At 34.0% G+C, this 23,997-nt stretch overlaps 2 protein-coding genes across 3 annotated transcripts; both read right to left on the minus strand.

Moving 5' to 3' along the window:
• Nucleotides 1–257: 257 nt before the first annotated feature.
• Nucleotides 258–1,797, minus strand: MT3 (metallothionein 3). The gene is made up of 3 exons (XM_088870894.1): nt 1,690–1,797; nt 1,199–1,246; nt 258–535 (listed from the first exon to the last, which is right to left on the minus strand). Exons 1-3 carry the CDS (start codon nt 1,734–1,736, stop codon nt 436–438), a joined length of 195 nt encoding a protein of 64 aa, XP_088727020.1. The 5' UTR covers nt 1,737–1,797; the 3' UTR covers nt 258–435.
• An 8,931-nt stretch (nt 1,798–10,728) lies between these two features.
• On the minus strand, nt 10,729–23,662 carry NSF (AAA-type ATPase family protein). 2 transcript variants are annotated; one of them, XM_020676484.2, is made up of 22 exons: nt 23,533–23,662; nt 23,262–23,458; nt 22,180–22,275; nt 21,985–22,066; nt 21,731–21,781; nt 18,916–19,086; nt 18,614–18,768; nt 18,398–18,506; nt 16,631–16,730; nt 16,485–16,540; nt 15,994–16,059; nt 15,761–15,843; nt 15,316–15,449; nt 14,296–14,506; nt 13,252–13,383; nt 13,082–13,142; nt 12,877–12,936; nt 12,743–12,801; nt 12,197–12,284; nt 11,650–11,772; nt 11,377–11,442; nt 10,729–11,117 (listed from the first exon to the last, which is right to left on the minus strand). In XM_020676484.2, the coding sequence occupies exons 2-22, from the start codon at nt 23,444–23,446 to the stop codon at nt 10,968–10,970; spliced, it is 2,238 nt and encodes a 745-aa protein (XP_020532143.1). In that variant the 5' UTR covers nt 23,447–23,458; nt 23,533–23,662; the 3' UTR covers nt 10,729–10,967. The 2 variants fall into 2 exon arrangements, with proteins under 2 accessions (XP_020532143.1, XP_011628809.1); XM_011630507.3 differs by having other exon boundaries at nt 23,262–23,662.
• Nucleotides 23,663–23,997: the final 335 nt, after the last annotated feature.

Raw genomic sequence — 23,997 nt, forward strand, 5'->3', positions numbered from 1 at the left:
ACACACACAGTGAGTATGCATTTCATGGCAGTAGTGCAGGTCATGACCTCCATTCTCACAAACATCATTATAAATAACTCTTTCCAAGACAGATAATTCCTGTAATCCTCACTGATCTAAAAATAATAATTCATAGTCCCATGCATTTCTGATCTAGGACCATAACTTTGTCCTGGATTCAATTTTTCTATCATCTCTCTCTGTCTCTCATGCAACGCTAGAGGCCGAATTTTCTTCAGCCACAATCGACAAGGATAAAGTTTAAATAGAACCATATATTTCTACGAAGGAAACATGGAAAAGTTCAATACAAAGAGCTATTACATATGCAAGCCTTAGCACCAAGCCATGACATGGTACCAAGGCTTGATTATTCACCCAACTATTACATTACATTACTGATTACATTTTAAAGGAAACGATGGATGGGATGTTTTAATGGCCACAAGTGCAGTTTACGCATGGGCATACGGGACCACACTTGCACTTGGGGTCATGCTCAGCAACTGCCATCTCCACCACTTCGTCGAAGTAGCTGCATGGTTTAAAAAAAAATATTAATAAATTGGAATAAAAATCCAAGAAAATAATTTTTTCTTTTTCTTTTATCGTCACGAATATAGTTTAATTTGTTAGACTAGAAAACCATTTCTTTGTCTGTGTTTTGCCTGAAAGGTTTTTTTTGAAAAATATTTTTATCATAATTTTGTGAGGAAAGTAGTTCAATGTGTGTTGGACTTCCCTATGTATTAGATGCGTTTAAAATATAGAAACAATTTATACAAGGTTGCATCTTGATACTATAGAAGTAAGGCTTACCGCAAATATTCTAGAGAAAATGGTGTTTTGAAATTGGAAAACCTTTCATTGATCATTTCGAAATCGAGATGTATGGATATAAAAATAAAATAAAAAAATTTCAAGTTCTAAAAATAGTACATCTTATTATAACAAGTTATGCAGCTCGTCTATTTTCAAGATTTTGAAGTGTTTAGAGATCTACTAGATGTGCATCAATTTTTTAATTTTAAATTTGATAATTAGAGTTGAGCATAAATTTTCAAATCATTATAAGATTTCTTATATCAAAACTACTACCTTCCAATAAAATCTAGAGGTGCACCTTACCAACTCCTTTCATTCGATAAAAAATTCATCAAAATGGTAGGGAAAATAAACTTGCCCCATCCATGCTTACCTTTTCTCCGTCTCGACGAGCTCGAGACCGAATGAGTTTACCTTCTTCCTGCAACCATACCGAGCAATCACCATTAGCACCCAAAAATTGTTTTGGGAGAGAGAGGGCTAAACAATCACCCAAATATTAGGAGAAAGAGACAAAACGAGTCAAGGGAGAGACCAACAATCATCATAGATCAGCATAGGAAAAATCAAACCGGAACGGTTAACCGAAGATGGGGTCAAAAGCAGTTTAACCGGCCTAACCGACAAACCAATCGGTTCAACCAATCTACCCAGGCAAGTCTCGAGCGGTCGGTCAAGAAATGGTTAAAAAAAAATCTAATAAAACATAAAACATTTATTTAAACTATAATTAAACACAACACATCCAAATGAAGTTAAAAATTAATGAAAAAAAGGTCGGACTAAAATTGAAACCGTCTGATTTTTCTAACACAAAATATTTTCTTTTGGGGGATTGGTAGGTAGAGAGAGAGAGAGACTTACACGCACTGGGTCTTGTCTGCGCAGTCACAGTCGCCACAGGTCGACATGGTGTTAGTGTTGGTAGTGAAACTGAAGATATGGAAAGAGTGTAAAGAGTTGATCTCAGTTGAGAGATGGAGAGGTGCGTTATGGGGGTATTTATAGGGTTGGTGCGTGTGTCTTTGTGTGTGGCACACGCCTCAAGGGGTGGGAATGGTCCAAAGGAATCTCAATTATATGCCGTGGGTTAAGTGCCCATCTATTTTAACCTCTCATGTCCACTTCTCTCTCTCTCTGAAAGTTGCATCGAAAATGAGAAGCAATGGATGAGCAAAGCTTTCAAAAAGAATGAGGGGAATATTTAAAAGAGGGAACATTTCAACAAAGCAAAGGTATTTCACACATAAATGACCAATCTATAAAAAGAGAAAAGAAACAAGAATAAGGTGAAAATGACCAAATGAGCCCTAGTTTTTCTTATGATTTTGAAAATGAAAATTGCCTTGCAAAATCGGACATTCTAATTAACTCTAGAAGTTTTTTTTTTTTTTTTTAAGTTTTATTTCAGTCGAGTACCTCCTCAAAAAAATATTTTTGAAAAACACCCAAATTTGCCTTGTCTAAAGGTGTTTCTGTAGTTTGATCCACCTAAGAGGCTCGAACAAATGACAGGAGCACCCAATGGTCGGGGTGGGTTAAACCTTGCTTGTCCAGGTTTCAAATCTTGATCAATAGCATTTTCGGCAGTTCTAAAGATATTTCTTGAGAAGGAGGATATACGTGAAATGAAAATTTAAAAGTAAATTCTCTTATGTTAATGGAGATCTTTTGTTCTATTAATGATTTTGTAAATAGTGTTGATCCCTTTAATAAATTTTTTTTCCTTTTAATAACTATCAGCAATACGGTTACCGTTAATTTTTTTCCCCTTGAAACAAAGGTTATGTAAGAAGACTTGTAGATACTTTATTTTCTTGTGTTTCGAATAATAGACAACATAACAATTATTGATAGAGCAAACCCAAATTTTGCACATATGCTCTCTTCATTTCAATAATCAATCCCAAAATAAAAAAATTTCAATTTAAACCCTGGTCAAAATGAATCCCTTCCAAAAAAGAATCTAGGCCATTCTTTTTGTGCATTTCAAGATCTTAGCCTTTATAAACTTAAAATCATTTTTTTTTTGTTTTAACATTGTTCATCTAGTGATAATAAAGCCAACCAAAAAAATTGGAAATGAAAAAATCCTTCTAAGACCTAGATCCAAGCATCTCACCTAAATAAACGGCCTATATTAATTGGGCTAAAAAAATACTTTCTAAATTGTGTTTTCAATTTTTTCTTTTTTGTAATTGTTCATTAGAATAAAAAGAGTGTATATTTCAAATTTTGGATCAAACAAATGGCCAAAAGATGGTTTATTAAAGTTGCTACATCATATTACTATACAACGGTTGCAAGAAATCATTGCTCATTGATAATATGAACTTGCGTTCTTAAACTGTCATCAGGGCTGGGAAGCAGGTCGAATCATCCCAAGTGGGTTTGGGTTAGTATATGGACTAAAACAATAGACCCGATGGTTTAGGTCTGGGTTCACCCAACCTGATATTATATATAGAAATAAAAAAATAAATAAAAATATTAAAGACCTATATAGATAGGGCTGCCAATGGATTAGGCCTAGATTGAGGCAATCCTGGCCCTAACCCAGCCCTAGTCTCTATAGGAATGGCTCAAGCCCGGCCTAGGCACTATTAGGGTTGGGGCCGGATGGGAGCAGACTAATGCAACCAAGCACGAAGAGAACACGTACAGCATGAGGAGAACGGAAGCTAACAAATAAGAGAGTGTTTTTTTAGGTCTTTTGTGAGAGGGCATATTAAGGGTTTTAAGTAATAGTGCATGCGTACGTGTGAGAGAATGTTTTCCAAGTATTCTTTTTCTAAAGTGAACGTTTCTCTTTCCTCAGCACAACGAAGTCTAGGATGAAAGGGAGTGGTTATATTCTCGCAACCCCTGCTAGCTTTTCTTATATATTGTTGTGTTTCTATTTTTTTTGAACTTAGTACAAAAAAAGTGAAGGAAAAAAAAAAGAAAAAAGAAAAAATTAAAATAAGACATAACTCCTACAAAGAAAATTAAGCAAATTTTAGTCTCAAAAATTACTGTCCCGGTATTGAAGAACCTTCAAGCATCTTAACCTTAACTATTATGGATGTAGAGAAAAATAAAGATTTGTGAACTATCCATTTTGAAGTTTCACATATCCGTGAGAATACTATTTTTTGAGCTACAAATTTCATAAATGGCTGTAGAAATAGATTTTGGGGTCATCATAAGGGTTTCTCATCTCCAAATTATTTTTCCAAATGAGGCTTTACTTTTTCTCATAAATGTTAGGCCTTGCAAAAAACGCATCCGATAAAGAATATGGGAAAACTTCAAATAAGGTGAATCCTTATAAAGCAAAGTAAACCTCAAAAAGCTACTACAACTTTTGACATTAGGAAACCATCCAATTGATCATCTCGCCTTGAGATACGTAGATATGAAAAAAAAAAAAAAAAAAATGGGGACATTTTTCAAGCCTTAAAGATCTTGCATCTTGTATATTACACAAAAAATCCATTTTCAAGACTTTCAAGATTTATAGTTGCTCGATCTGTATCATTTTTGGAGCTTTAAAATTTATAATTAAAGTTGGAAATACAACCTCAGGGATTTCCCATGCCAAAATTGCATCTTCCGACAGGGTTTAAAGGTGACCTTACTTTAAATATTTTAAGGTTGATGCCTTATATAAAAGTGCTACCTTGCTAAAAACATTCTCTTCAAATTTTACAATAAAATATGTCAAAAGATTACATTAGGCACCCCATATTTACTTTTTGAGGTTTGTCAAAATTTTATTTTTATTTTAATTTGCTACCTCATTTTACAATAAAATATGTCAAAAGATTACATTAGGCACCCCATATTTACTTTTTGAGGTTTGTCAAAATTTTATTTTTATTTTAATTTGCTACATCTGCAAGGTGTGTCTTAAAAAATACCAAAATTCCAACATTTCAATAATTTGGCATGTGTACAAATTCAAATTTATTTTCAAATTTTAAAAACACAGCCTTGTATTTCATATTTTTACACTCAAGCACCACTTTTGAGAGCACATAAAGTATTTTAATTTTAAGATTTTCTATATGTCGAATGAAGCTGAAATTTGACGCATGTCGATAACCATCACACACTAATAGAAAAATACAATAAAAATAATTTGAAGGAAATAAAATTATCAAAACACCCTTAAATTTTGTAAATATATTTTGATTATTTTTTATTAGATTACTTTTTACATTGTTTTTATAGACATATAATGGAGAGAAGTATGGATGCCTCAATTTTGAACTTAATTTGACTTAGAAAATAACTAAAGTTAAAATACATTATATGCTCTTGAAAAGTATGGCTTGATTGTAAATATGAAATACAATGAACTATTTTTCAATATCAAAATAGAATCGGGTTTTCTATAAATACAACGAAATATTTCAATGTACAATGAAATATTTATATACAATGAAATACAAGAAAATATTTATAGAATCGGGTTTTCTATAAATACAACGAAATATTTCAATGTACAATGAAATATTTATATACAATGAAATACAAGAAAATATTTATAGAATCGGGTTTTCTATAAATATTTCAATATAAAATGAAATAGAACGAAAAGTATGGCTTGATTGTAAATATAGAAAACTATTTTTCTATAGATTATAGTAAAACCCTATCTAGGTGTATTTTTAAGACCCAGAATTTTGGGATTTAACCTCTGCCATCGAAACAAATAAAAAAAAAAAAAGATTTTACTATGCACTTAGTACGTGTCCCGAAAAAATAGCATCCTAAGATTGGACAAAAACCATCCAATTTTTGGACAGTCAAATCCAAGTTTTCTGAAACGCAAATTATTTTTATCGAAAAAACTCATTTTGTATTTATAGTGCATCCCAGAGTTTCAGTTTGAAAAAATCCTCCTTAGTACCAGATGGAGCAAAGTTACAACATGGTCACCTTGATTTGATGCAAGTCATAACCATTTTATAACAAATATTACTGTCAATAAATTTATTGAAATATTTCCCTCTTTTAAATAAAAAGCCCAAGTAATTGTTATAAGACCACCATTTTTGTCATAAAAAAATGATAGCATAAATTTAAAAATAAAAAAAAACAAAAAATAAAAATAAAAAAAAAGAAAAGAAAGAAAGAAAAGAAAAAAAAAGAAAGAAGACGAAGAAGAAGGATAAATTAGCTTGAAAAGTATTACTTTTATTCATATCGATTTATAAATATATTATATTGGTTCTCCTTTTTGTAAAGCAGGATAATGGATGGATGAGAATTTTGATTGTAAAAGAAGGAAAAAGAGGGGGCAGGATATTCTATAACACTATCAATGGCTATGAGTGAATGTCAATAACTTTACCATCTGCATGCCCCACTCTCTGTCTTGAAGTATCCTCTCTTTTGTTTTGAACTCTCTCTCACACAGTGAAGGGTGAGAAAACTAAGCATTTTCACTCTTATCCAAAATGTGTTGATCCGCTGTGACCCCTATTGTTTGCGAAAACTTTTCTGCCATAGTACATCAGGTAAGCCGGGAAAATTGCAGGGGTATGAGGTGGTACCTACCCTTCTTTAACTACTCGGTCCTAGTACCGAGTAATTGGGCCGAGTATTCGGGCTGGGCGCCCTAACAAGTCTGAGTTACTCGAGTTGGGTGTCTCACTTGGGGATATTAAATAAAAAATAAAAAAATCATAAAAAATCCCAAAAATAAGGAATCTATTGTGATATTTATGTTTTTTACCATGTTGACAATAAAGATTGGAAAGTGTTTTGGCTATAAATACTTATTTTTATATTTTTTATCTTTTTTTAGATTATTTTAAAAATACCTTCAAGTTGATTTTCTAAAGTCTATTTCTTTACTAATTTTTTATAACCTCATTTTGAGGTGTTTTGCTTAATCTTACTTTAAAAACACATTTCCTATTTTTATTGATATTTTATATTTTCATGATTTTTTTTTTTTTTTTTTGCTGTTACTGCATTCAACACTACTCGATCGATCGGGACGAGTTACTCATACAAGACTCAAATCAATATTTCTAACACTGATACCCATAATTTTGTTAATTTTCTGATGCGTTGCCAGCTACAATTTTGTGGGCTACTGAATACTACGTATGATTCAAAACATATGTCCTTGTGTCAGCGTCCAGCACAACAGAGAACAACAATACATGAAAGAAAGAGTGACTTTTTCCAGCTAGAGAGAGAAGAAGAAACCCGCCAACTACAAAAACCATCAAATGTTGTTTCATGGGGTAAAACGAAGGGAAATTAGTAGTCTGAAGAATCGCCGAGCAGAGCAGGCTTAGAGCCGGTGGGTTACCGATCCTGGTCTAAAACACCCCCGGTTTTACCGGGTTCCAACCGGTCCTTGTAGGGCTTTTCTACTTTTTAATTATAAGAGAACCGACGAGCTTACCCCGAGCGTTTCCAAGCCAGCTCAAAAACCATGGGTGAACGAATCGATCCAATTTGGTTAACCCCAAAAAATTATTTGATCCGGTGGAGCCACTTAGGTTGCATTTAGAATTTCTTTTAGGTTTAGGTATTGAACTTGCAAGTCATGCAATTGAAATTTGAAAATAATCATTTATTCCTAACATCTTAAATTCTACACACAATTCCCGCTGAAACTCCATGAAAGCACACAACTTTAGAAATGCCATAGCAAATTAAATCCACAAAGTAACTTATACTTAACTAAATAAATATATACACCTAGACTATTTATTTTTTATACAAGGTCACAATCATTATTGATCATTGGATGTGAAATGGATAATTGAAGATGCATCATTAATTATATACAAAATCCAAATAAAAATTCTCGAATGTTGTGACACATTTCAACCTAGTAGGTTTTACATCCAATGACTAAAAATGATTGTGACCTCCTTATATCAAAAGTATATAGTCTCATAATAAATATTCCCCTAGACTAATAATAAACTTCAAGAGTGATTTACATTTTAATAACCATGACCTATGGATTTATTACTATCTAACTAATTGGGTGTAAACACTTTTTCAGTTGCCCCCATAGGGTACTTCACAAAGAAATTTAGTGAGCAAAATACCCTTAGTATTAAATGTAAAAAAAGTAGAAGTTTAGAAAAATATATGATGAGATTATTTATTTTTTGTACAAAATGGTCACAACCAGCGTTTTAAAAAACGCCGAGTCGAACCGGACTCGCCCGGTTCGACTCGGAAATAGTGAAAAAGGAACCGGATCGCCCGAAAATCGGAAATCGTCCGGTTCTAGAGAGAACCGGACGATTCTGTACAGTGAATCGCCGATTCACTGTACGGAATCGGCGAGTCCGAACAGTGAATCGGCGATTCCGTACGGAATTTTTTTTTTTTTTTTTTTTTTTTGGTAATCCATGATAGATTTTTTTTGTAATCCATGATCGAATTTTTTGGTTTTTTGTAACCCATAATAGAATTTTTTGTAATCCATGATCGAAATGTTTGTTTTCTTTTCTTGTAATCCATGATCGATTTTTTTGTTTTTTTTTTTTTTTTTGTAACCCATGATAGAATTTTTTGTAATCCATGATCGAATGTTTTGTAATATATGATCGAAATGTTTGTTTTTTTTTTGTAATCCATGATTGAAATGTTTGTTTGTTTTTTTTTAATCCATGATTGAATTTTTTGTTTTTTGCTTTTTTTGTAACCCATGATAGAGTTTTTTGTAATCCATGATTGAATTTTTTGTAATCCATGATCGAACTATTTTTTTCTTTTTTTGTAATCCACGATTGAATTTTTTGTTTTTTTTGTTTGTTTTTTTTTGTAATCCATGAACGAATTTTATGTAATCCATGATTGAATTTTTTGAAAATTTGTGATTTTTTTTGTTTAATCCATGATCGAATTTTTTTTTGTAATCCATGATAGAATTTTTTGAAAATTTGTGATTTTTTTTTTAATCCATGATAGATTTTTTTGAAAATTTGTTTTTTTTTTTTTTTAATCCATATTATTCAAAGAGAAAACGAGAGAGATGATGATTCTGAGGCCACCCTATCCCAGCCATATTATTCACATATCGAGTCCCAACAGCAACAGTGTAGGGATGAGCACGAAATACTGTAAATTAAATGCTGAATGGCGGTTCATGCAGGGAAAGAACATATCAATATTCGCATATTCATTCAAAAACATGAAAATTCTTAATGGAGTACCCTCATTTTTTATTGAATTCCTAAAAACCAATATTTATAATGAATTTTAATAAATTTTTCGGAATTTTTTGAAGCTTTATTCTGACCGATTCACCCGATTCCGATCCGGATCGCCGATTCGCCGATCCGGATCGGTTTTTGAAAAGCCCGATCCGGGTCACCGATCCGGTTTTTAAACCATTGGTCACAACTAATCTTTAGATGTGAAATTGGATGGCTGCATTTTTTTCATTGACCAAGCTTAAAATTCAAAAACAGTTTTTCGAACACACCCAAGCTGTCAGATTTCAGCTCGGACACTCCCTATACTAGAGATAAATGTATACAATCCCAAGTTTTATTTTCTCAAATTTATTCTTGGGTCCTTCCCTTCTATCTGTAAATAAAGTGCAAGGGGTTCCGGCGAGATTTCCCACAAATTTTAGACGAAATTCACATAATTCCGTCAGATTAGCGTGGGCCTCGTTACTTGCATTTCAAAAACAAAAACTGAGTGTCTTATGGGGTTCACCCCAAAAAATTTCTCATTTTAACAGGTCCAAAGGAACCATATAAGTATTATTTTATTTTATTTTGTTGGTCCCTTAGGCTTTAGAGAAGGCAAATATCATTTAAGTGATCAAGAGTCAAAACATCATAATTAACAACATTCTAATAAACATTGTATTGTTTGCTTCTTTTTTTTTCATTTAACTCGAGTACCTCTTCAAAAAAAACTTTAAAGAATACTATAAATTGCCATTTTGTAACTCAGAATCTAGAAAAAAAAGGTACATTTTTGTAATTTGATATGCCCAAAAGGCCCCGAACACAAGAATAAATGATAAGGTTACCTCATGTTCATCATGTCATGATAATATAATGAAACCACAATTCCAAAAAACCATGTTTGTTGCATTTATATAATGAAACCACAATTCCAAAAAACCATTTTGTTGCATTTATATGACAACAAAAATTGCACGTCCTCTCTATCCATCCCAACTATCAATCCCAAAAAATAAAATTCAAATTACACCTTAAATAGATTCCTCTCCAACAATGAATCTAGACCACCCATTTGATGAGTTTCAAAACCTTGGCCTTTACGAACTCAAAATCATCTTTTTTTTCTTTTTTTAACAATGTTCATTTAATGTCAATTAAACCACCCAAAAAATTTTAAAAACGAAATAATAAACATCTAGGTTAAAAAAACACTTTCTAATGTGTTTTTAAAATTTGCTTTTTTGTGATTGTTCATTAAAATGAAAATATGAATTTTAAAAATAGAGTCAAACAAATGACTCAACGACTCCAAAATATGATTTTTTAATAATATTTAATTATAGTACTATAAAACCATTGCGTAAAATCACTCCGATATACACACACCAACAGAGAGATGGTTTCAAGTCCAAAAAATTATTATCTTACAACATATTTTCTGGAAGGTCCATTTCAAGTGTTCACAGTTCAGATTTACAACTCTCTTTTTTTTAGCTTCGAATTCCATTGGTGAATTTAATTTCCAAATCATCACAAGGCTTTCCAATGCCAAAACTACATTTTTCCAGCACGGTTTTGAAGTGCAGCTCCCCCAAATGTCATAAAGCAGCGGCATGGACGCTACACTCTTGTTTTGAATGATTTTCTAGTACTTGAGTCACTCATATACTCCCGAGAGAGAGAGAGAGAGAGAGAGAGAGAGAGAGAGAGAGATTTGTCACACTATCAAATCTAGGTAAAATGATGCAATAAAAGCAAGAGATAAAAAATCTTGAATTTAACAATGGAATGCTAAAAATGCCTCAATATACAGTAAAACAACTCACAATGAAGCTCAACTTTTATGATACAACCAAGCATCAATAAAGATGTCACCAAGAATCAAAATCTAAAAGATGTGAAGAATAAAACGCCACAATGAAATCAGCACACACCCCCACAGAAAATTAGTCTTAAAAATGTGCAAGAGATTCACCTATATACAGAGACAATGTCACCGAGGCAGTCGAAGAAATGGTTGATGTTGATCTTCTCTCTACCAGAATAAATAGCTTCAGAGTTGCCACCTTTTTCACCTTGGGCTGCCATCTCCACCAGCATATAGAGCTTCTTGATTGGCATCTGCAAACAAGAAACAGAAAAAAAATATAGCAATTTCATCTTACAATACTAAACATTGCAGAATATATGCATATCACAAAAGGTGCATAAAAGACGACTAAAATGCCTTAAGACATGATGGTGGTGTTGGTTTTACAAATTTTTGGCTCCAGGGAAGGTTGGTCGTCATTTTTTGAAAACGAAAAATCTGAATGAAATGGCAATTTTTAACAGTGCTTAGGGGCATTCTAGTCAAGTTCCATAGATCAAACAAACATACGTTGTTTAATGCTTCTGCTGCTGCATCTATATCATCTTCAGAGAACACATTAAGCGCAGCCAAAACCTGCAGCCACAAATCATAAATAAAAATATCAATATGAAAACAAAAACAAACAATCAAAACTACTGTTAGGTTAATCCGAACAAAACACAAACGAGTAAAGTCCTATCTTGTTTATTTTATTCATGTTAAATGACAGTAACTTCAAAATCTTCTACTTTCTAATGTCAGTGAAAGCTTTAATGAAACCCGAGTATGATCCTCTTTTACCTTCTTAGCATCTTCAGTGTGCAAGGTCGGGACATGATAAGTGACAGAGAATGCATCACAGATACCAAGACTCTCCAAAAAGCCCACCTCACTGGTTGTGCCGATCACCAGAACATTTTTACCCTGGTGGAAAATAAAATCCAGTGCATCAATAGATAAAACCATGCTCTAGCAAGGGTGGATCTAATGTATCCTTCAGAGCATGTGTCACCTAGTATCAGGCATGTTTGTTACATGGATGTTGAAAACACAAGAAGGAAATCTTTAAAAGAATACAAAATTTCTAAAGAAAGCAGAAAATTGGAATAGAAAAGGAAAACAGGAAAGTGAAAAATGCGAAACTGAAAACAAAAAAGAGGAGAAAGAAATATAATAAAATTAACGCATTCAGACATAGATTAGATTTTAAAAATGAAATCCATTCTCTTGGGGAAACAAAGTAAAACAGGTCATAAAGAAAAATAGAAACGGTGAACAGAGTAGATTAAACTGTGTAGCTACATCTTTTCAAGAACAACAATGTTTAGGAAACTGAGTAGAGAGGAACCTTGGGAGGAAGTCTCTTGAGGAGCACCATCAATGTCTGTGAAATCAAATTGGAAAATCGTGGACCAATAGGCACATACTCCAATAGCCTGAAACAGAAAATATTGGTTCATTGAGAAACCACACCACATTAGTCAGACTCCAAGGAAAAAAATATGAACAGCGAGAGAGTGAGTGAGTGAGTGTGTGTGCGTGTGTATGTGAGACAGAGAGAGAGAGAGAGAGAGAGGCAGGCACACCACACTACATTAATCAGATTCAAATAAAAGGAAATAATAATATTTACAATAATAATTGAAAGAGAGAGAGAGAGAAGTGGAGTGGTGGGAGTATGGAGAGCATTTCGCAGATAACTCTTAACTCAGAAATAGTTAGGATTATTTCACAATCACTTCCAGTTTCCGAAATCTTTAAAAGCCAAGAAAATTTTGCCAACAAAGTCCAAACCTGTATTTATTTGGTTTTGCATAATGAAAGGAAACCAACAGGAACCTGTAATAATTTTCAATAAGAGGATTTTGTGGGAAATTACTTCAGCAGGACTCACCTTTCAATGTCATCGAGGATGATAATACTTAATTGAGACTTGTAAGCATCCTCAAACACCTGGTGGTTACAGGAAAAAATACTTTAATTTCCTCCAGTCTTCCAAATATTGAATCTTCAATTTAGCTTACAAACCTTGACAATTTGAGCACATTTGCTGGCCTCACTTAAACCAATCATTGTCTCTGCAGATATCTGTATTTGTCCGTAACAATATTAGACTTTCTTCTTTTTTTTTGGTTGGGGTGAACAAAACATAATAATAACCACACGAAGTTAGGATAATAAGTTAGGATAATTGTACGGGGAATTTGTATATGCATGAGCTAAGGGCTCTTACAATTTTAACATAAGCAAAATCGCTGTCAAGACCAATTGTGGCAGCCATGGCAGTCTTACCACTGTCACAAATTTCAGAAAATTGGAATTAGAATCTAACGAGAATTAGCACAATGTATTATCATAAAGATAAAGGAGAAAGGAAAAATGAACCCCAAACCAGGGACCCACCTGCCACCTGGCCCTTCTAGAAGGCAAGTAACAAGGGGACTTCCTTTGCTCACTTTCACTTGCTCAACAAGCAACATTGCCCTTTTGTAGATGTGCTTATGTCTCCCTCCACAGTCCGCCATGCCATTAAGTCTGAACAGACAAACAAATTTAAATCATCAGAATTGCGAAGTTCACATGAAAAAAAAACATTCTAATTTTGCATATCAGTGTACCAAATTATTCATATTCATGTATGTGCACAAGTAATTCAGTGAGCTCAGCGGGTTATCACTGGAGGTCAGATAGACATAATTCACATTGTCTCATACAAAAACATAAGGGTGCCGTTTGTATAGAGCCTAGGCTCTAAACAATCAAATTACAGCCTACCTTCAAATAGTGTCCAGAAATGCGGTTTCAATACTGGAAATCTTTGTGATAGCCTTCAAATATATTTTCATCTTTATTTATAAATTTTAAAGCTTAAAAAATAATGTAGATCGACATATCTATGAAAACGTGAAAAGCTTGCAAATTGACGGTCCAAAAATGCATTACAAAATACACTATTTCCAAAACTTGAAATCCATTTTTTTCTCATGTCCATGCATCTGGACGTCGAGATGATCAATTTGAGGTTATTTGGGCATCAAAACAACATCTTCTAGTGAAAGGTTTGAGGTAGGCTCAAATTTGATTGTTTAGAGCCTCAGCTCTATATAAACTTTTCCCAAACCATAATTCACATTGTCTCAGAAAAACATATGATTTTGGTCCTCATTATAAGATAATTTGTCCTGGTTTTTATGCATCCTTTCATTCTAAGGTTGGAAACGAAAACAGAAAGCAGGTTACATCAATTGTGCAAGCAAATAGATACACACTGACAGAACAGTTCCAATTATGTTTGCTAAAAGCACCACACAAATTCCAAGCTATCTCCACAATCTTCTCGTAAAGGAAGAACTACAGTGCCTTATAGAAGCATCCTTGTGTCCATTGAAGTTCATAAATAGGCAGAAAAACTAAATGACATAAATAATTAAGATTCTCGGAATGCACCTGCATCTCTCAAGGTTGTCTGTAGAGGCCCCAAAGGCAGGAGTAATTTCGTGGAGAGCATTCAGAAAATCATCCATGGTAACCTTTATGTTTTCTTCATGCAAAGGCTTAGTAAGGTCATCAAGACTAATCTGCCTATTCAATGCAAATGAGACTGCGCTTTTGACGACTCCTTCAAGTTCAGCACCACTGTAATTCTTTGTGCGGGCAGCTGCATCAGAAAGAAAATTCTCCTAAAACTCCAATATTTTGGAATTTTTAAGGCTGAAAACATAAGGTCCAATAACTAAGAAATTCTGAGGTGGAAGGACACAAAAAATTTCAAGTTCTGCCACTAAACATAGTTCAGGAATGAAAAAAGCACCAAGATCAGTAAACTATAGAGTAGAATGGCTCCAACATAGTAAATCAAGAGTAAGTACAGACAGTAAGAATTAAAAAGCTATAATTTTTGCTACAATATGACAACCATTTCACAGTGATTCTCATTACGGTTTTCACTAAGATATTATGATTATGCCAATATGGCAAGCCGTAGAGAACTAAGAGGTTAACTCCGAGCAAAAACAATTGGTCCTGAAAAGGCTGTTAATAGTGGTGTTCTTTTAACCTGTGAGCTCCAATACAATAAGAAAAAATGTCAATTATCCAGCAAGCTCAGAATTAACTGGTTACTGGAAAATTTGGCCCAATAACTGGAAAAAGGACAATATACAGTCAACAAATAGATTAGGACCTTTTCTGATTGTTAAATGTAACAAATACATTGGACCTCTCAACATAGTTTTGAAATTTTTATTAATTATCAATTCAAAACAAAGAATAGGAACATGAGTCAGGTTGTCTTACGGAATAACCACACATCATTTCCAATATCAGGAAACAACTAAGCACGCCATCGATCCCTTGTCCAAAATAAAGAATGTGTATTCCTATCCCAGACTACTCTTTTGTTTGAATTAAATCCCACCACAAAGTGAAAATCCAATATGCAGCATCTACTCTCACTATATCACATACCAAGCTCCTGAAGGCTCACATCTGGAGCCAGAAAAGAATTTTCTTTCATTTTGTTTGTGTGTATTTGAAGGATTTGCAAACGACCATTTTCATCAGGGAGACTGATCTCAACTTGAACTTCCAAACGTCCGGGCCTGCAAAGGGGAAAAAATGTTCGTGATTCAAATTATCATCCACAATGATCAGTAAAGAGATGGGATTTCCCTGAATAGAAAGAAATCATGGTAGCAACCCCATGCATAATCTGCTAGCTTGCAAGGTTAAAAAACTTAAAACAGCAAAAAATAAAAAATAAAAATCTAATCCAAGAACTGCAACAATTAAATCAATTTTCAGAAAAAAATTCCATTATTTTTGTCTTATAACTGGATACCAATACCGTATGTTTAAACTCAAATAAGAAAATTCATGACTCAGTGAGATGCTCAAAGTGTCTCGAGCTAACCTCAATAGAGCTTCATCAAGTAAATCCTTCCGGTTGGTCATTCCAATCAGCAAAACATTGTTTAAAGACTCAACACCATCTATCTAAATTTCAAATTCACTTGTTAGTTGGGTCAGAAACATCAGAATAAAATTTCAATTTACAACGATTGACAAATGTAAATGGGTCAATAGCTAAGAAACTTAGACATTAGTAACATGAAAGACTCAGCATAAAAAGAATTCCTAGCTCACCTTTGTAAGAAGTTGATTCACAATGCTATCATGTACTCCAGTCCCATCTCTTGTTGATCCTCTTGACTGCAAATCACTCAATTGTAAATTACCATTGTTTGAAACTATGAAAGACAAATAACAAATCAAGATGCAAAATGATAAAATATGGAGAAAATTATAGCCATAAAGAATGCATATCTATGGCCGGCAATGAAGACCAAAACAGCACTCCCATATCAATAAAGCTCTATTACATAGTAGCATATTATAGTACTGAAGCCATTGGCTATGTCTTATACTGCCAGCAAAAAAAAAAAAAAGAGAAAGAATGCAGATCCCAATTAAAAAAAAAAAGGGGTTATTGAGCTTCACTTTATTTTGAAAGCATTATTTTATTTTGAAAATCAAACATTCCTCAGTAAGAAATGTATACATCAATTACAGGTGCAGAAAACACAGATATGCACAGTAGACAGAAAAACATAGATACTGAATGGGAAGCACCCTACCTTACAAATGGCATCGATCTCATCAAAAATGATGACATGCAAATCACTTTGATCACCTACAGAAAATAATCAGCTTTAACAACAGGATATATGCCAATTACTCAAACATGTTAAACTTGTAACATTAGGGTTATATATATACTCACCACGGGTCCTCTGATCATTCTCTGCATCAGCAAACAAATCCCGAACATTTTTTTCAGTTTCCCCAACAAATTTGCTCAGAACTTCAGGTCCATTAACGATCTGAGATTACCAGGAAAATTTTCAGTACAAGGCACAACAAGAAAGTAAATGCTAGACCTTGACAAATATACATGGCATGTATGCATTTTATCACATGAGAATCATGAGTAGATCAGATTTTTCCTATTGAAGTTAGAAATCGTTGGAAGTATCAAGGAGTTATGCATGAACCTCCATGAATTTTTTTTTTTTTTTTTTTTTTAAAGTGTTATCCTTTAATAAGAGAGTGAATAAGTACAAGAGACATTGGCAATCCACAGTAAAGGTTGAAGGTTCATGGGATGAGAGGGCCAAAAGTGGAATCAAAATCCTCTTTTAAGAGGTTACAGTGAGACACAGCAACCTAGAAAAACAGGTCTATCCACCAATTGGGTCCAAAAAATAGAGAGCAAAAGCTAAAAAGCCCAAAAAACTTCTAGTCGTCTGCCATTGCTGCTGCTTCTTTGGCAACCTCCATGAATATTCTTACAGCTGGAATGTCATCTCAGTGTCTATGCACAGAAACAATATTCCAGTTTTCATCTCAATTTATAAGCTAGCCAGCATGATTTACATGATTTACAAAGACCGATTAAAATCCATGTAATCCATTGTGCCAGTCCCAAACAGCACCCATCTAAATTGTTCCCAACATTTCACAAGGCAGAAATTTGTATGAGCTAATACACATTCCATTATGATAGAGAACACTCTCCTCTTCAAAATCTAATGTTTCGGGAAGAAATAGCCAATCCAAGTATCCAACAATGGTTATGCAGAAATAGGTCAATATTGGTTTCGTGCATTTTCAAATCTGTAATATTGCATTCACAAAGTCCATAAAGCGAGAACCCAGGAAGGCTGGAAGTAGCAAATTTCAAAAAGTGATTGTAAGGTATCCAAAAATGCCATAGTCAAAATGAGAATCACAAGCATGATAAAAGCTATCCTCAGTTTTGTTGTGCATGTAAATCAATGAAATATGACTCATGAATGGCTCATTGCCACTGTTAAGTAAAGATTACAGTTACATATTTGCATACAGAGAATTTCCACATTGTAATATGGTAACACTTCTTCTAATATTCCAGCTTTATCACTCAGCTCTATGTATATAGTTTATGTAAAAGAATATGTACATAAACCAATGACATGTAGCCATATGGAACTTATAAATACCATCAATGACTTGCAGAATGTTATGCAAGCACGCCACTGCATGGTGTGTGCTACAACCAAATTGAGAAACTTTGTGATACAATTAGGACAACATGAATCTATCTCTGGGTCATGAGATTCCCTACAGCCATTTTTTATCCTTTTTTGCTGAATGAACTGATAGCCATGCTTCCAATTACATTCAAACATTTTAATGAATTGAAAATAAACTTTATACCCTGTTGGAGGTGATTTATTGATGATCACAAATGATTTACCATGAGAAGATTTGACAACATTAACCAACTCTTGAGTCTTGACAAGAACCAGCCAAAGCCACATGATCGGCAGGATGACTAATATTGCATCTACAAGGTTTCAATTCACATAATTTGTCACATATGGAACCATACATGTCATTAGAAGCCTAATCAAATTCCTATTTGTTATATTGATAGTTTTCTGTGATTAATAGAATGTTCCCAATCTTTCCCCCAATACGTTCACATCATTAAGTCATGTTGGAATACCTTTGGTTCCCGACCATTCAACATTTTTCCAATCTGCCGAGCCATAAGCGTCTTGCCAGTACCAGGAGGCCCATAGAGCAGCATTCCCTTGACATGCTTGATACCCAATCTGTAACAAACAAGCAACACATTTTCAAAATTTTACTGATAAGTACGACAAAAAATCATGGCTTTTCAACAGACAGCAAGATGCAGATCAACAATACTGCTTATTACTTGTTCGTCACATGTGCTGGAAAAACTCGAGAGGCAAATGCTCTACGAAATATGTCTGTGAATTCTGCACTTAGACCGCCAATGCCAAGCGACAGAAGGTTGAAATCTTTTTGCTTAAAAATTTTACTGTTAGCAGCTTCCCGTTGATTGACTATCTGCAAAGACCATAACTTTGATATTTCAATATGGAAAACTATAATGCACGACATTGCATGTTGATTTGCTGAAAATAACATCAGTAAAGAAGCTCAAATCCAGAGACAATTACTATAAGCATCACATGAAGATAATACTTCAAGCACCTTTATCCCTGTATTTGGAGAACATTCAAACACAATATACGTCTCAGGAGAAATCATTCCTCTTTCAAATGTTTCTGACTCTTCCTGACCCTCAATAACAGCTTGATTAACCGTGAAAATATAATTTGTCCCATGGTATTCAAAGAGTACCCTCTGCCCCACGGTCATAACCTGTGCATAATAAACAAGTCCATTTAGTTTTCATTTATTTACCAAAATAAGGACACTGTACATGTGTAAGATGGTTTCTAATAATTTTATATACCACAACCACAGCATACTCTAGCTCCCAGGATATGAAAGCAAAACGATACCATTATGTACACATGCTCTTACGAAGATATTACGCATGCAACCACAATGTGCCATACTCGAGCTCCAAGGATATGGAACGAAAGAGATACCATCATGTACACATATACTTACAATTTACAAAGTAGTACATGTGCACCATGATCCATTCCAGCTAGTCACAGAAACATTCATAAGTATTACCAAAACTAACACTCGAACTCATGTACTGAATGGAAAGGAAAAAGATTGGTATCGCCTAAGTATCAAAGAAGTAAAAAGTTTCATTTAGATACACTTGCTTCTTCTTTTTTGTTGTAAAGATCAAAATGTTAAATCTAAATAAATTCTTCCATTTCTGTTTTAAGAACTTAAGCTCCTTCAGAAGCATTTAGTAATAAAATTTTCTGAAGAAATTCATCTTAACAATCATATTCTATAAGATAGAATATTACACCAGAATTTCTCCATGCAGGTTTCAACACAATGGCCGATCACTAATATTAGGATCAAATAGATGTGTGTCTGAATTTTGTGTTTGTGTTTGATATATATATACCTATGAGAGCACACAATTGTCTGTTTACCACTGTATACATACTCATGCTGTTATGGATGCATATCTATGTCCATATATGCAAAACAAGTGCAAATACATGCATACAAAACATTGCTATATATACATATACATGCATGATTGCTGACTGAAGCAGAGCTGATCCTATTCCAGATCTTCTTCGTACAAGGGCCAATTTGAATGCCCAGAAACAGCTCTTTAGGAGACGAAATCCCATGGAGACCATCAATCTCCTCAGTTTGGATTAAGGGAAGAAAAAATTGTGATCATAAAGCCATCTCGATATTTTGAGGGCCAAAATAAGGAGACCACAATTCCACCAAAATAGGTGGAATTGTGATCTTCTGAAAACAGCTATTCTTACGGATTCCATTTTATTGTTTCCATCCCAACCGAAGATGGGTTTGTGTCCGCTTAAAAGAAAGGAATTGAAGCCCTAACTCACACCTGCTACTCCTAGGTTAACACAGACACTGCCAGGAGTGCCGTCACCTCTCCCAACCCTCAAGCTCGATACTACCAGCCCAGGTACTCTCTCTCTCTCTCTCTCTCTCCATTACAAAGTACCTCTCTCTCAAATCCCCTCTAAACTCTCTCGGCATGACAAGTACTTTATCAAGTGCAATAGGCTTCTCAATCATTGCCCATTTTAAAATGTTGTCGAAGGAATGGAAAAATTCCACCAACAATAATGAGAATTACACAATATTGAGAATGTCAAAAACTTAACCCAAAAAAAAAAGGGGGATGTAATGAATTTTTCAGAGACACATCTTCTAGGAAATCCAAAAAAGGGAAAGGCATCTTCCAATGTCACTTACCAAATGTTATCCAAACAGCAGACACCCATATCCCAAGAGAACACAATTACTGGATATGCTAGTTCCAGGAGAGGCTTCTCCCCAGAATAGGCATCTCCAGGTATCCAAACAGACCCTAAGAACCTAACTATATAGTTGAACAAAACAATTCATATTATCTTCTGACAGTGGTAGAAAATGTAATTACTTATACCTCACCAATTTGAGGAATTGCCTCGTACAGCCTCATCCCAATTCTATGTATCTTTCCTGGTCTAGTCTTGGAACGAGTATATTCATGGTTATTTTTATTTGTCATATCTTCTAGTGGTACACAAGTTTTTTCTTGATTCTCGTCAATCAGTAGTCAGATCCATGATCCCCAGTCAGATCCATGATCCCCACATGTACAATTTGGAATCCTTTCCAATGTCAATGAATCCAGGCCTACCTCTTCCCCTTGCCCTATTGGCTGAGCACCAAACTAATAGCCCTATCTACCAGTTCCAATGCTCCAAGTTGAACACATTGACAGATTTCCCTCATAAGGACCCTTATTACACAAGCATTATTGAATCAAGCAGATGGCATGATTGAAAAACCAAAAAAATGGCCTAATAAAGAATGATGTAAATGGAGGGGGGCTCATAGGGGTAAGGTACCAAACAACATATGTTCATAATGGTCTTTAAGTGCATAATTAAAAAGATACTACACTTCACAAAGTAATGCCACTTAAAATAATAGCAAGAAATTCCCCTTAAGACAAAATGAACAAAAGAAATCAGCGAAACCACTTACATTGTATGATAGAAGATTAACACAATGAGCTTCCATAAACAATTAAAGATAGGGAAATTTACCAAAATACATCTAACGTATAAATTATTTAACATTTTACCCACTTCCAACTGTTCCAACTATAATCAAGTGAACTTTGATGGGCTTTTCGAAATTAGATCAAAAGAAGTGAATAAAATGTGAAATAGTTCATCCTCTAGGTGTATTTAGATAAATTTCCCTGGGCCTAAAGGATAATTTAATGTGATAATTTGTACATATCGACTATTTACTGGGGGAGAAAAACATCAACATACAACACACTGAACTTGAGAAGTAATTACCCTTGAGAAAACAGAATATTGACCTGATATAGACATCTTTTACGGAGTTGTTGAGAGAGTTGTACAGCATCTATCTGCACGAAAGGGAACAATTATCAGCCATTCCACATCTTTTGGAAGAAAAAATCCCAAATAAACTAGGCAGAATTTGGGTATCAATTTTTACAATAAGCACAATGGTAGAGACAGAAAGTGAAACAAGAAGAACAAAGATGGTGAAAAATATTGTGTTAGTCCAACAATGGACACAATCTTACATGAAAAGAATTGAAATTACCTCTTCACTTTTACCCTTGGCCTTTACAAAGTCCAAGTCCACCGTCAACAATGCCAGATTAAAATCCTCTGGTGGCACAAATCTATGGACATTTATCCATTCATAACAACCATTAGATTTAGTCGACATGGACGATAAGATAAGGTCACAAACAACAATATTAAATGGTTCAAGAAACAGACTAGCTATTATTACCTAGTAACATGGATTGGGTCGTCAACAGAAACTTTTACATTCTTTCGTTGGATAACATTTAAAGCTATGCATCCATCATTCACCCTTTCATGAACAGTATAACTTCGTCAAGGAAATTTTATTGCATATGTGTTTTTCTTGTAGAATGCTTAATATATCATTAATGGTCTACAAGGGCATGTTGAACAATTGAACAATATATCGGTGAGCGAAACAACATGTAGTTACAATGTGCATTTTTCTTTGAAGAGTAAAAAATTATTTGAAGAGTAAAAAATTATTCAGAATCACTAAAGAATACACAAAAGCCGAAAATCAAGCAAATGCATAAGGATAAATATGGAGAGAAGAAAAAAGCAATGTTGCTTTTAAACTAAACCTCGAAAGCAAATAAAGAGATAATAAGACAACCACTAAATTATTTGCTAAAAGACAAATAGAATGCCATCCAAATTATTAAACACGACGTTCAATAAATCAACCGCACACAGAATGGCAACCTAACAGATCCTAATATCAGTTCAAGAGGTTATTTTATTTTGATAATTAACTGATTCATAAACAAACCAAGAGATGAATTAAGAAATAAAAGCCGAAACACTAGCCACTCTTAATCTTTGTGAGCAACTAGTTTCCCTAACTGCAATACTGCGTAAAAGCGAACAATAGATACAGCAAAACAAATGCTAGAAAAGTTAGAATACTTAATTTAAATGAAGCTAAGAACCTGCAGAAAACAAACACAATTCACAAAATCAACGGTCAGTATAAGCATCGGATTAGCAGAAAAATTGCAAATTTACAACAACTAGAAGAAAGAAAAAAAAAAAGGACCGATCGCCACAATTGCCTCAATTTCCGACACAAAGCGGGAGAATAAACAACAATCCTAGCAAAGGTAACTATCAATAACAAAATAATTACGCAAAAAATTTAAAAAAAAAAAAAAATCAGAGAGAAATGCCATAAATGAGCAATTAAATCAATGAAGAAATTGAGCTAAAATATGCATAATCAATCAATAATGGCATAGGGAAAACCAAAACAAATGTAATAAACAAAATAAAATTAGAAAAGGATATGTTACAGTGAGAACTATTGAATCTCTAAACGAGACAAGGGCGTAGCCTGAACGATTGAGATCAAAACGCCTGAGATCCCAATGCGAACAGTAGGCTAAGTTGGTTAGGGCAAGATCTGTCGATGGTGTGGTTATCACTTGCATTTCAATTGAGTCAGACGACCCATGCGCATATCTTCCAGCCATGTCTCTCTGCAACTAATTGAAGAACGAGATAAATGATAATTCTAGGGTTTCCCTCTCTTTAGTTTTAATGGTTTATCTGGTTTTACCTCTTGTCTCTCAGTTCGAATGAAAATAATAGGGAAATTTAGGATTTCCCTCTCTTCTGGTTGTTCTTTTGAATCTCGTATTTATCGTTTTGTAGTTTCAACCGAAGAATAGTCTAACAACTAAACCTGCAAAGAGAGACTCGTTTATAGGAGTTTAAATTAATGGGAATCTCAGCCGTTTAATCTAAATGAACGACTAGGATTGCTCTCACTGTGTCACCCTTTGCTTTTTAATATTTTTTATAAAATACTTTGTAGTGAAGTTTTGGGCGTTCCATCAATAGTTAGCCAGCGGCAAATAAATAATGTCGGTAATAAATCGATTTTGGTCTAATACCTCAGAAGCAAAAATTATGTCAAAAATATATAGATAGCCATAAATTAGGTAAGGTAGAGAATGGTCAATATTTCGGGTTCCGCTAAAAAAAAAAAATGAGTGAAAAAAATAGTTATGCAAATATCACT

This window comes from Amborella trichopoda, chromosome 1 (genome assembly GCF_054954075.1).
Source record: "Amborella trichopoda isolate Santa Cruz 75 chromosome 1, AtrichopodaSantaCruz75HAP2 v2.0, whole genome shotgun sequence".
Lineage (NCBI taxonomy): Eukaryota > Viridiplantae > Streptophyta > Magnoliopsida > Amborellales > Amborellaceae > Amborella > Amborella trichopoda.

Bases quoted from the DNA above. Each gene is read 5' to 3' on its own strand.
- MT3 (XM_088870894.1), bottom strand. From the start codon at position 1,736: ATGTCGACCTGTGGCGACTGTGACTGCGCAGACAAGACCCAGTGCGT. The intron at 1,247-1,689 runs GTAAGTCTCTCT...GTATGGTTGCAG, and splicing joins GCAGACAAGACCCAGTGCGT to GAAGAAGGTAAACTCATTCG. The intron at 536-1,198 runs GTAAGCATGGAT...TAAACCATGCAG, and splicing joins CTCGTCGAGACGGAGAAAAG to CTACTTCGACGAAGTGGTGG.
- NSF (XM_020676484.2), bottom strand. From the start codon at position 23,446: ATGGCTGGAAGATATGCGCATGGGTCGTCTGACTCAATTGAAATGCAA. The intron at 19,087-21,730 runs GTCAATATTCTG...TATTATGCACAG, and splicing joins GTAAAAGATGTCTATATCAG to GTTATGACCGTGGGGCAGAG. The intron at 11,443-11,649 runs GTAAAAGAGGAT...TTGTGGCTGCAG, and splicing joins ACACTGAAGATGCTAAGAAG to GTTTTGGCTGCGCTTAATGT.